The 13,605-nt window shown below is 35.4% G+C and overlaps 1 protein-coding gene across 3 annotated transcripts in view; it reads left to right on the forward strand.

Moving 5' to 3' along the window:
* Positions 1-13,605, forward strand: part of FBXO3 (F-box protein 3) — a 33,554-nt gene that overhangs the window by 18,771 nt on the left and 1,178 nt on the right. The window contains exons 6-11 of one of the 3 annotated variants that reach the window (XM_033204208.1): positions 1,210-1,255; positions 4,105-4,189; positions 5,048-5,170; positions 6,817-6,932; positions 8,392-8,582; positions 12,557-12,939. In XM_033204208.1, the coding sequence (XP_033060099.1) occupies positions 1,210-1,255; positions 4,105-4,189; positions 5,048-5,170; positions 6,817-6,932; positions 8,392-8,582; positions 12,557-12,757 (762 nt within the window). In that variant the 3' untranslated portion in view covers positions 12,758-12,939. Of the gene's footprint in view, positions 1-1,209; positions 1,256-4,104; positions 4,190-5,047; positions 5,171-6,816; positions 6,933-8,391; positions 8,583-9,658; positions 11,697-12,556; positions 12,940-13,605 lie in introns of those variants that run through there. The other 2 variants (XM_033204211.1, XM_033204209.1) reach the window with 2 other exon arrangements.

A 13,605-nucleotide genomic window follows, 5' to 3' on the forward strand; every position in this document is an offset into this window, starting at 1 on the left:
TATTTTCAGGATTGTAGAATGGGTATAGAATATTCTGCATTTTAGTCATAGACCTCTCTAACTAGAGTTAATATTCTGACATAATGGCATGGAACTCAAGAGAAAACTTGACAGTTGGACATAAAAAACTAGTGTATATACAGAGGAAAAGCTACGATTTGTCTTAAGGTATTTGAAGGAAAACTAATGAGGAGCTTTTTGTTGAAGTAATTAATTGTAATATATGTTTCAGACTTGCCAAAAATTTAGCCTTTGAACATCCTTTGATTCATGCTTTGAGTGCAGTAGAAACTTTTAAAACTTTCTTCAGTGAGTATTTGACATATTGAAAAATGTAGTTCTTTTTTAGGAGACTTTTATTATTTTAATGTAACCACAGAAAATATTATGGCATTGGTTTCATTTAATAAAAATGAAAAAATAATTTTAAGTTCTCAGTAATTTCTCAGTTACACACCCTCTGCCTTCATTTTTGCCTTGATATGAACTTTTTACTTAAAAAAGGAATTTAAAATATAAAATCTAGATTTTGGCTGGGTGTGGTGGCTCACGCCTATGATCTCAGCACTTTTGGAGGCTGAGGCAGGTGGATCAACTGAGATCAGAAGTTTGAGACCAGCCTAGCCATCATGGCAAAACCCCATCTCTACTGAAAAAAAAAAAAAACACAAAAATTAGCCAGGTGTGGTGGCGCACGCCTGTAGTCCCAGCTACTTGGGGAGGCTGAGGCAGGAGAATTGCTTGAATCCAGGAGGCGGAGGTCATAGTGAGCTGAGATCAAGCCACTGCATTCCAGCCTGGGCAACAGAGCAAGGCTCCCTCTCAAAAAAAAATAAAAAGAAAATGCTTTTCGTAGTTGAGACTTGTGACTCTACATAACATTTTACATATTTAAAGAGCTTTTATAGCTTTTAACTTTTTAAAGCATTTTCATACTTTTTATCTCATTTTTGACTTGATGTCTCTGTAAGGTTGTAAGGATGGTAGCTTGGTCTCTCCATTTACTGAGAAGAGTGAGTAACCTAGAATTGTTCACATCTCTTGACTCTGATTCAGAACCCTTTCTTCTAGGATAACAAGCCATATATCTTCTTATCTCAACTTTATTTTTATCTATTTTGCCTCATCTCCAGGGAAAGATACAGATAATGAACAATGAAAAATTAAGTAAAATATGTTTTTATCGATTGTATTCTTTTTCTCACCTAGGACCAAATGGCTCGAAATCCAGCTGCTATTGACATGTTTATTATAGGTAGGAAAGAAAAAAGTCTTTTTTTCCCGCTTCTTCTTCCTGGATATCATAAAAAATTAAATTGGTAAAAACTTTTTCAGCTACTTTAGCAGCTGGCAATTTCATACTTGGATTTCTTTAAGGTTTGCTGGTTTATAAAATACTGCATCTAGGTTTTCATTAGAACAGTTTTTGTATTGAATATTTTTAATTTTGAAAAAAGCCAATCCATATACAATCTCATGCTCTGAGGACTCTTCTATAAGGCAATGAAATATGCAGAATTGCTGTGAATGTGTATATATTTTTCTTAACGCACGTGTATTATTCATTATATTCATGTATAATTGGAGATACAGATATATAAAGCAGTTTTAAACTTTTTCTCTTTTGGTGCTAATGCAGTAGCATTAAGATACTAAGTCACGTTAGAGACCTCTAAAGCAACAGTGTTTAGGGACTAATATAAACTCTATACCTCATAAACTCCTTGGTACAACTAGTTTTTCTTGGCCTTAAAGAGTATTTCTTATAGGTTTTGAGAACCCTTCAATTTGTAAGTAACTACAGCTCACCCCTTTGCTATTTATCCCGTCTTGTCTTGTTTGGATTTTGGTCATCTAGAGAAGCTTCCAGACTGTCCATTCTGCTTCTTAAGGGTACTGACTGACATATATTAAACATCCCCATATATGAATAGTAAAGAGTCCTTATAGACTAAGGCATTTGTATTCAATTCTGTCTTCTCATTGGAACTTTGAACAATGAACAGTGTATCTCATTGGAACTTTGAACTGTATTTGTTCCATACTATGGCACATTCCATGTTCATGGTGTACTTCACAATATCAAGATCTCACCCTTACCTAGTAAGTTATAAAAAGCTTTTAAATGTAGGTCCTAGCTTTCAGCTCACTCTGACTCATGTGGTCTCTGGTTTCTAAGTTAAGCACTCTCTGGAGCTGTTTCCTGTGCTCATTGCCCTCGCTGGTATTTTTGCATAGCACACACTTTCAGAGATTACCATAGTGGCTGTGGTCCAGCAGTGCTACTCAGTTTATAAATGAAAGGCAGCCAAGTGCTAAGGTAAGCTGCTGCCCAGCCTCTCTGAGTTCCTTACTCTTAGTTTGGTGCTCGTCTGACATAGTGTGTAGAACCTCACCACTCCAGCAGAGTACTAAGGTGTAATAATACTATGCCAGTAGCTGGGATTTCTCTTAAAATGGGAGAGCAAAGCAAAAGATTGAGAGACACTGAGAAGAGATGAGGTGGGAAGTTAATGCGGGGAGAAAGGACGAAAAAGGAGCTTCCTTTCAGCTGCCTTGATAAAGCTCCAGAACCATCAGAGAGACCCCAACACATGGGCTCACTTTAAAAGGTAAATTACCTTAGAACATATAAATTGCATCTTGATTCAACTAAGTTTGTTTAGACTGGTAACACACAAAATGGCATATCCTGGTGTTCAGTGTGCTATTAATAGATATTTAAGAAAACTGGAATCTGTCAGATAAGTTTAGTAGTGAATGCAGCCTAGTCTGTCCTCATCTTAAAGAATACACTCTGGTACGTATTGTAATAAAATAAGGTAGATTAAAATACACCGTACCAATCTTTTTATGCAAACCACAAATTTGTCTCTACTTATATAACATTTTTTCCACAAAATATACATATATATGATTTTTTAAAATTCAGAGAAATTACTAGTGCTAAAAATGTAAAATTATACCCTCTATGAATTTGAATGACATTATATAGCTTCTTAATATCTTACTCAAAGTAGGTACAAGATCAATGAACCTTGAATACAAGTGTTCAATAAATAATGGGTCAGAATGGGTCATTAATAGATATTGAGAAAAGAGCCAACTATTATAGTTTCCCTTCTCTCAGCTGATGCCTTTTAAAAGCTTAAAGCCTTGTACCATTAGATATAAGCCAAAATGTATCTTCTATCATTCCCTAAATAGAATAATTAGTAAACACTATAAATTTAGCATATGACATTCAGTGTGACAGAGTGTAGAAACTGGGTTAATTGAAACCAGATTACAAAGAAATTCATTGAACAAAATTAATTAGAGGACTAATATGTTCTAGGCACTGAGATGTATTAACAGTAAATAATGGGGGGTCTGACAGACTTATGTTAACATATTACCTAGAAGGAGTAAACATTATTAATTCATGTAAATACTTGTTCTAGTTCCAATCATTAGATCACTGATATATGGTCTGGACTAGACTGGTCCAGTAATCCTTTTCTGCTTTGAACTGGTCACTAAGAATATGGAGGACCGCTGTGCAATTAAATCTATAGTAGTGTGCAACTAGACCACTTTGGGATTGGCCGGATGCACAGAACTCCACAATGCCATGTCCCTGGTAGATGTCCAGACTGAGCCTGGCTTCTGCTAAAATTTTGTGCTTGAGTCAGGATGTACCTGGACCAGGGAAGTCTGAGAATAGGTGCTGATATTTTTCTTGTAGTTTCTTCCTAGACATAGCTGTATATTCTTTGTTCTGTATGTTCAATAAATTACAGACAGAAGGTTTTTCATTCTTGTACCAGAATTAATTAAAGTTTAAAATGTGATTAATTGTAAGTGTAAAAAAATAATTTGAAGGTCATTGGCGGATTCTCTAACAATAGTTGGGGGGATGAAAAGGGGAAGAATCCCAAGGAAATAAGGTAGATAGAATTGAGAATAGAAATTGACCTTATAAATGATTAGCACAATTATATCTATAAATGTTTCTAGTTTTGGTATCATATTGTAAAGTATAGAGGAATTACAATTGTTTCCTATATAGATTTTACAAAACTATTTGTTCTTTTCTTTTTTTCTCCCTTTCCTGGTTTATAGGTGCTACTTTTACTGACTGGTTTACCTCTTATGTCAAAAATGTTGTATCAGGTGGCTTCCCCATCATCAGAGACCAAATTTTCAGGTATTTTATTTAGGTCTTTTTGTATTGAAATGACTGTAAATCAGAAAAAAATGATAAGTCACAGATCATGAAATGAAGTTTCCCAAGAAGGTTGATAATAAAACCTCTCTATCGAGATTGATAATAGAAGATTGTCTTCAATCTCACTATTTTATTCTCACCTTAAAGCCAAACATCTAAATGCTTAGACAACTGGTATTTTTCCTATCCGGAAGAATCAAGAAAAAGGTGATTTTGATTTAGAAACTATGGGTTAATAGTATCTATATAATTTATTTTTGAAAAAAAACCAAAAAGTTATTTGGCAACTGATAGATTTATTATGAATAGCAAGTCAGTAACTGTTAATTCCTGGCAAATATTTATTATCTCTAAATGGAACATTCAGGTATTTTAGATAGTATTGGAGGTAATACTGGTTCATAATAGCCTGGTTGGCAGAAATGATAGACTGATTATACATTAGAGGCTTCTGGGAACAGCATACTTGCACATTTTTATTGTCAGAGCCATCATTTAGCATTAGCCATCATGTAGCTGGGTTTTCAGATGTCCTAAAAGTTTCCTTAGCCCTGGAAACTGAATAAGCTCAATTTTGTTTCCAAGCTAATTACCAGTCCATTATTGGAACCACTGATCATTGAACCTTGATTGCTGTCATTACTGATCCAGAGTTACCAAGGTTTTATCGTTTCTTTCTAGTTTCCTTCTAAGTTTAATAGGACTATACCCAAATATTATTGAACTTTTCTGGGTCTGAAATATGATTTAAATTTTTCATCCTAAAGTATAACTTATTTTGCATTGTATCTTTTAAATCCTGTAGATTTTTAAATGTTTAATTTTTAAATTACCTAGATATGTTCACGATCCAGAGTGTGTAGCAACAACTGGGGATATTACTGTTTCAGTTTCCACATCGTTTCTGCCAGAACTTAGCTCTGTACATCCACCCCACTATTTCTTCACATACCGAATCAGGTGAGAATTTTAAATGGGGTCGCCTTTCAGTTAATGGTGGGATATATCCAGTGGACATGTTGCTATTGTCCCATTTGACATGATATGTAAGACACATTTTGAAAGAATTTGCTGAAGTTGGGAGGAAGGTGGATACATTTTCTATAAGATAGTGGTCGTGGAGGACTTGGACTTCATATTAACCTCTAAGTTATTTAAGTTATTTCTTGAAAATATACTGGGTATTAAGTATTGTGCCAGATACTGTGGAAATGGACCACTAAGTTGTAGTCGTCATTAAAGCTCTAAGTTGTAATGCATTCTAGAAGCTGTCAAATTGCCATAATAAAGTCATGCACTTTAAATTTCATCTGGCCTATTTATATTCAATTAAAAAATCTAATAAATGTGTATTGCGTGCTTCATGGATGCCAGACGTAGTGTTAGACATTGAATTTTATTAAATAAGAAGCAAATATTTTAAATTTATATTACTTAGAAGTATTCTGTGCTATGACACAAAGATAACTCATTGCCCTAAGGGATTAAGGATACTGTGTTTTAAAATATATTTTTGTGTGTTTTATGTTATATATAAGTATATTTTAAAATACACATACATGCATATATGCATACTGGAAGTATTTTAGTAAAATATAACTACCAGAAAGTATCCTAGGATTTAGATACTGTATGCAACCTTTGCTATATCCAAGTACACATGTATAGATATTTGTTGTTTTACTTGTTTGATTTAGATCCTGCCTAGGATTGATATGTGCTCAAAATAAACATATCAACGCATACTTATAGGATACTCAGAGTGAAAATAAGAGACACCAGATTCCTAGGGAAAGGGGAAAGCGATAGCATTGAGAAAGAGTCAAAGTGTAATCCCAGGCTGGATGTGGTGGCCCACGCCTGTAGTCGCAGCACTTTGGGAGGCCATGGTGGGAGGATTGCTTGAGCTTAGGAGTTCAAGACCAGAGAGGACAACATAGTAAGACCTTGTCTCTACAAAAATTTCAAAAAAAATTAGCCTGGTATGGTGGCACATGCCTGTAGTCCCAGCTACTGAAGGGGCTGAGGCAGAAGGATGGCTTCAGCCTAGGAGGTCAAGGCAGCAGTGAGCCCAAGATTACGCCACTGCACTCCAGCCTGGGTGGCAGAGTGAGACACTGTCTCAAAAAAAAAAAAAAAAAAGTGTAATCCCAGTAACTGGTGACATTTTGCCTTAAACTGTCTAGAAACTAATGGAAAAAAGGGAAATGGGTTGTATAGCCTTATGCAGTTAAAGAGAGACTTTCAGTTCTCCAGAAGTTTTTCATGGCACTATCTTCTAGAAAGCGTTTGCCAAATTGATCTTTATTTGAACAGCAAAAGATTGTTGTTACCATTATGTTGCATATTTTATGTTGCCCTTTCTATTGTTGATCCACACTAACAGTCAAATGCGTACGTTGAGTGAAAGCATTTTTGTAGGGGGATCCAGCTCATGAAGCCAGTATCTTTGAGAACTTAGAAAAATAGATGGCTAACATGGACTTTGGGTTGGGTTTCTTAATTTTTTGGAAATTTTTCTTCATAGTATTAGCCTGTGTACTGTATCTCTTAAACCAAAGAAACAAGCCAGATTTTTGTCTCTACCACCCCATTCGCTTCTCTAGGATTGAAATGTCAAAGGATGCACTTCCTGAGAAGGCCTGTCAGTTGGACAGTCGCTATTGGAGAATAACAAATGCTAAGGGTGACGTGGAAGAAGTTCAAGGACCTGGAGTAGTTGGTATGGAACCCAAGATTTAGGTTTATACATTAATTCCTTAGAAGAAATGTTAGACTTTGCATCATAAATATAACATAAAAGGTCATTATCCTATTAATTTAATCCCTTAAGCATTAACTTTTCTAAAATAATAGCAAACTCAATTATTCAGGGATTGATTTCCCTTTCTGTGGATCACCTGGGGTTCTTTGCTTCTCCTTCATTTTTTTTTTTAACTGGTTCATTATTCATTATATTTTGTGGGTTAGAAGACATAGGGCAGAAAGGGGAAATAAATTTTGTATTGGTCATGTTTTTTTGAAGTTTGGGGGGAAATGTTAAAATTAATGGCATGAATTTTTATTGTTTGTGGATTTCAGTCACTTTAGTTGTGGTTACCATTGTCATTTGGCTTTCTTAAAGATTATGATTATCTGAAGTCTCTGAGCCCTCAGATTCTTCAGGTTTGAATATGCGCTCCAGGAAAATAACACATTTATGCTATGTACTTCTGTTATCAGTCCTAAGCATATGCAGAATCCAGTTTAAGGTTTTCTAAATTCATTGCTATGAATAGATCTACATGTTTACTTAACAAATTTTTTTTTCCTGGGCTTGAGTCCAGGATTTTTTTCTGGATCTAGTGCTAAGAGAGAGGCTTTATTAAAGCCACAGTTCTTTTTCTGCCATTTGGTCCAGTGGTATAAGGACTGTCCTTTGTGAGTGCCATTTTGTCTGGTCTGAATGCTTAGGATGCATCTTCAGTTTTAGGTTTTTGTTTCTTGCTACTTTAAAAATATTTAGATTAGTTTGAACTGGTGTCTGTAAGGCTTTTTATTACTCATATTTTAAAGGTTGTGTCTTCAATGCCTCAAAGCTTTTTGAAAAAGAAACATGCCTGTTCTGTTTTGTTTTTTTTTCACTAGATACTTCCCACCTTCTACACTGTAGGGAATTTGAGGAATGCATTTAAAAAATGTTGAGAGGGCTAGGTGCAGTGGCTCATACCTGATATCCCAGAACTTTGGGAGGCCAAGGTGGGCGAATCACCTGAGGTCGGGAGTTTGAGACCAGTCTGGCCAACGTGGCAAAACCCTGCCTCTACTAAAAATACAAAGATTAGCCGGGCATGGTGGCAGGCACTTGTAATCCTAGCTACTTGGGAGGCTGAGGCAGGAGAATCGCTTGAACCTGGGAGGTGGAGGTTGTAGTGAGCTGAGATCATGCCACTGCACTCCAGCGTGGGCAACAGAGCAAGACTCTATCTGAAAAAAAAAAAAAAAAAAAAAAGTCAAGGGGAATAAAATACCTACTCATTGTCCTCTCACTGTTAACATTTTGTTACATTTTCTTTTGGAATTTTTTTTTCTAACTGTGCATTTACTATTACGTAGTTTACATAATGCCATGGAGACCATACCTTATTTATTGTAATAAATGAATTTTATACTTTGGTTTATTGTTACTGTTTTCCGTGCAGGTGAATTTCCAATCATCAGCCCAGGTCGGGTATATGAATACACAAGCTGTACCACATTCTCTACAACATCAGGATATATGGAAGGATATTATACCTTCCACTTTCTTTACTTTAAAGACAAGATCTTTAATGTTGCCATTCCCCGATTCCATATGGCATGTCCAACATTCAGGGTGTCTATAGCCCGATTGGTAAGTTAAATTTTCCTCTAGTGCTGATTTATATGACTTTGTAGGGTTAACACTGCAGACAAGGCAGGCAAGTAGTTAAGTTTATAAATTGCATTCCAGAGAATCCTAGAGATTTTGAGGAAATATCTTGGGGGTCATGTGAATTTACTGAGAGAAATGGACAAGTAAATGAGACTCCATAGTCTCTAACCAGAGAATTTCTGCTATCTGTTTTAAAGATTCAACTTCTTTTTCACTGTTCAGTGGCCTAAATATTTTAGATTAGGAGAAATACCACATTAGACCAGTTAGAATCAGCTTTAAGACTGGGAAAACAACTTCTTACAGTGTTTTTGCTCAAACTTCCAATTTAATGTCAAATAAACAAATATTCCAGAAAGATCATTATAAAGAAAATTTAGTGTGTAGATGTGTACTTTTGGCAGTCTCTCTGGGATCATTTCTTAAGTCAACTAGGTATATTTTTAAAATCTTGTTTTTAGGGTTACCTTATGACAAGTGTAACAGTAATCCCAATCTTAGAGACTATAACATGATTAAAGAAAATTATGAAGCTCCAGTTATACAATGGGGATAAAATATGAATTATATACCCAGAGTGCAATTGAGTTGTAGGTGTTGAATCTTTGGAAAATACCCTCTAGCTTCTGGAATGACCCTGATGGATGGGTATAAATTTGGGAAGATGGACATGAAATTAATCTGACCCAGAGCTGACACATTTTCAACTCCAGTTTGGAAAGAGAAGGATGATAATGAGACTTTGGGCCATTACCTGTGTGGCATATATAGTGAAAAGAATCTACAGTGTGCATTTGGAAGTGAAGATTTAGCTTTCTTCCCAGTGGAGGAATGCCAGAAACTGTATTTCCAGTACTGGGAATTTGCTACTTAGGATAACAGAATTCCTTTTTTGACTGCCTCAGTATCTGTATGAGTTTGGAATAATCTTATCCTTAAATGTTTGATATGATTCATCAGTGAAGTTATCAGGGGCTAGAGTTCTGTTTGTGGGAAAATTTTGAAATTTGAATTTAATTTCTTTAATATTCATTTTCTATTTCTTCTTGTTTCAGTTTTGGTAATTTGTGCCTTTCAAGGAATTTGTCCATTCCATCTAAATGTTGAATTTATTGGTATAAAGTTATTGACAGTATTCCCTTGATATCCTTTTAATGGCTACAAAAGCCATAATCACGTCTTCTTTTGTTCTTAATATTGTTAATTTATATCTTCTCTTTTGTTCATTGCTTTAGCTAGGGGTTTATAATTTTTATTGATCATGTAAAGGAGCAACTTTTGGTTTTACTAATTTTCTCTATTTGCTTATTTTCTATTGCATTGATTTCTGCAGTTATCTTTATTTCTTTTCTTCTACTTTGAGTTTAATTTGCTTTTCTTCTAGCTTTTTAAAGATAGAAGTTTATATTAGTAATTTTAGACCTTTTTTCTCTCCAAGCACTGTTTTAGCTGCATTTCACAAGTTGTGATATGTTTTCATGAACGTGTAGTTCAAAATAGTGTTAGATTTCCCTTGTAATTTAATTTTGATGTATGACTTTTCTAGAAATGTGTTAATTTTCAAACATTTGGGGAGTTTTCAGTTATCTTTTGACTATTGATTTTTTAAATTTATTGTGGTTAGAGAATTTGCTCTGTATTTTCAATCCTAAATATTTTATGGCCCAAAATTATGGTTTATCTTGGTAAATGATCCTTGTATATTTGAAAATAATGTACATTCTGCTATTTTGGGGAATATTATTCTACAAATGATAGGTCAAATTGGTTGACAGTGTTTTCAAGTCTTCTGTATACTTGTTGATTTTTTTTTTTTTTTTTTTGGTCTTTGTCTTAACAAGTGAGAGATGATTGTTGAAATCTCCAAATATAATTATAGTTTTTTGCTTCTCTTTTTAGGTCTGTCAGGTTTGCTTCATGTATTTTGAAGCTGTATAATTATATGCAAATATGCTAAGGATTATGATGTATTTTTAATGACATAATTCTTTCATCATTATGAAATCTCCATCTTTATTGCTGAAATATTCCTTGTCCTAAAGTTTAAAGAGCATTGAGGTTTGTTTCGGTAGGCAGTTGAGTTACTATTGGGTCAACTTGATCCTTTGGCATCTTGTTTGTTTTTAATGTTTGTTAGGGTGAGTGTAAAGTAGTCTTTATTTAAGGAGAGTGGTTGTCAACTTTCAGTCTCATGATCCCCTGAAACTCTAAAAACTTATTGAGGACTCCGAAGAATTCTTGCTTATGTTGATTGTATTAACACTTACCATATCAGAAATTAAAACTGAGAAAGTTTTACAAGATTTACTATTAGTTCCTTTTCAAATGACAATAATAAACCCATTTCGTGTTCAGCTCTCCCTTAACTATGTTCTTTCTTATTAGTTTTCGTTTCCTTCTAACCACAAATAAACATATAAAATCTTGACCTACCTTGTGGAAAATGTTTTCTCTCAAGGATGAGAAATAAAATGAGAATTCTGGACTGACTTCTTATCGACATTAAAAAAGCCATGGGGGTTGTATTTGTTGACCTTTGCTGTTTGAATATTAGTTTCCTGATATGGAGAATTGTTCTGCTTTTTCATCCTCTACCAGTCTGATTAATTCGTAGGCTTAACACTTCCTTTTTCTTTCTCCTTGGAATGCCTCTTGGAAATATGCATTAGTTGGTCTTATGTCTTTTCTTAGTCTAGGTGGTATGCGTGTTTGGCTTGTTGGGGGCACTTTTAGAGGCTCCGGCTGCACATTTCCACTCCTCTCTGTGTGTTCCTTTCTGCATCTGCTGTTTGTGTGTGTACGCTTTTTTTCTGAGCAATCTCTCTCCTTAGCCACATTGAGTTCTTTAACAGTTTTTCTGTTTTCTTCTTCATTAAGATAATTAATAATCATACTACTCAGATAACATGTTTTAGAACTTCCCAAGCCTTTGCCTTTCCCACCTTTTGGACCTCCCAACTGAATTTCAAAGCCTTCATTCCTTAGATTAAAAAAATAAATCCAAAGATAAAAAGAATGTAATGTCTTATAAGTCATAGCAGTGTATATTTTCTCTGTTATTGTTAGTGTTATAATAAATCCTAAGTGACACAATTCCTTTCTCCTACATTAATTCATTTGCTTGTACAACAGCTATTTATTGAGTACTGTGATAAACAATATAATCAAATTCCCTGCCTTGGAATTTACATTCCAATTCAAAGAGACAAACTGTAACAATAAACACTGTGTCCTTATGTTAAGTAGTAATAAGTGCTGTGGAGAAACAGCAGAGTAAAAGAGATAAAGAATGTATTGTTAGGTTGTTCTAATATAAAGAGGGGTCAGGAGAGGCCTCAGTGACATTTAAGCTGAAATGTGAAAGGAGCAGAGGGAATTAGGTGGATATGTGGGAGACGAGTGTTTGAAGCAAAGGAGCAGCACATGTGGAGGTTCTGAAACAATAATGCACTTGGTGTGCTTGACCCAAGGAGGCCAGTATAGCTGGAGTGCAGTGAACAACAGGGAGAGGGGCTGGAGATGAGATCAGAGGGATAATGGGGTGCTGGATCACGCAACACCATGAAAGCCTTGGTGGAAGGACTCTGGCTGACATCATGCCCCAGGTTGTCCCGTACTTTCCAGAGTACCAAGTAGGTCCTTGCTGTTCAGAATTCTGTTCAATGTAGCAACTCCTTTCATTGTGTCTTCAAATGTGTGAGAGAGAACATTGACAGCAGAGTAAGTCATGGCTTGAGTAGAGACATTGCATGGGCAGAATTGACATTTCCAAGAGATATTCAGATGCACGTTCAACATCACTACTGTCCTAATCTGAAAGCCTCCAACAAGGTAATTTAAAAATAGAGGCTGTCATTTCCCTCCAGTGTGGGTTGATCTTAGGTATGTACTTAAAATGAATTGGCAAAGTGACACTGTGATTTCTGAGTTAGAAAAAGGTAATATTCCTTCAGCCTAGAGTTCTCTCTCTCTCTCCTGGGACATGTGTCTTGGACACCCTGAGCCACCATGTAAGAAGTCCAGCTACCATGAAGCCGTCATGCAGAAGAGACCATGTAGAGACATCACATAGAGATAGAGGGAGGCACCCAGGAGCCCCAGCTGTTTCAGATTCCAGATATTTCGATCATCATGCACGGGTACCAGAGATGTGAATGAAGACGCTCGTGAGATGACTGCAGTTCCACCTACCATCTGACTGCAACATCACGGGAGACCCCAACCCAGAACCACTCCACTGAATACCTCCCAAATACCAACCCACATGAACCATGAGAGATAATGATGACTGTTGTTGTTTCAAGCCACTAAAAAAATAAAAGTATTTTTTTAAAAAGTAGAGGCTACTGATGGTTGAATTGAAATGATGTGTCTTTATAGTAGGAGCTCAATAAAAATGTTAGACTTCTTGTTGACAGTGCATAAAAGTTACCAGTAGAGGTCATACTTGATTAATATTTTCATATCCTCTTTTTTGTAAGTATATAGATTAATAATTATTATTCAGTGTATGAATATAAGTTCAGTAAAACAGTATCTTGGATTGTTACAAGTGGTCTGTTTGCTACCTTCTATGAATTATCAACTACTGTATAAAAAATAAGTACTGGCTTAGTGAAATATTTATCCATTAAAACCATACTGAGCCGGGCTGCGTGGCATGCACCTGTAGTCCCAGCTATTCGGGAGACTGAGGTGGGAGAATTGCTTGAGCCCAGGAGTTCGAGGCTAGCCTAGGCAACATAGCAAAAACTCATCTCTAAGAAAATTTTAAAATAAACAATTTTTTTAAAAAGAAGATCTTCCATTAAACAACAACAACAAAAACCACACTGAGCATTATTTAACACAAGATACAAAATCCACTCCAGAATCTTGCATCAGCATGTGTGTTGTGAGAATACACTGTTCAAGTCTATGGAAATTCATATTTGCCATGTCTGGTGGTTTGAATTCTAGATAAATGAGAATTTACATGAAATAACTGTAAAAAGCTGATAGA

The sequence above is a fragment of the Trachypithecus francoisi genome, unplaced genomic scaffold (assembly GCF_009764315.1).
Source record: "Trachypithecus francoisi isolate TF-2019V2 unplaced genomic scaffold, Tfra_2.0 Lachesis_group8, whole genome shotgun sequence".
Lineage (NCBI taxonomy): Eukaryota > Metazoa > Chordata > Mammalia > Primates > Cercopithecidae > Trachypithecus > Trachypithecus francoisi.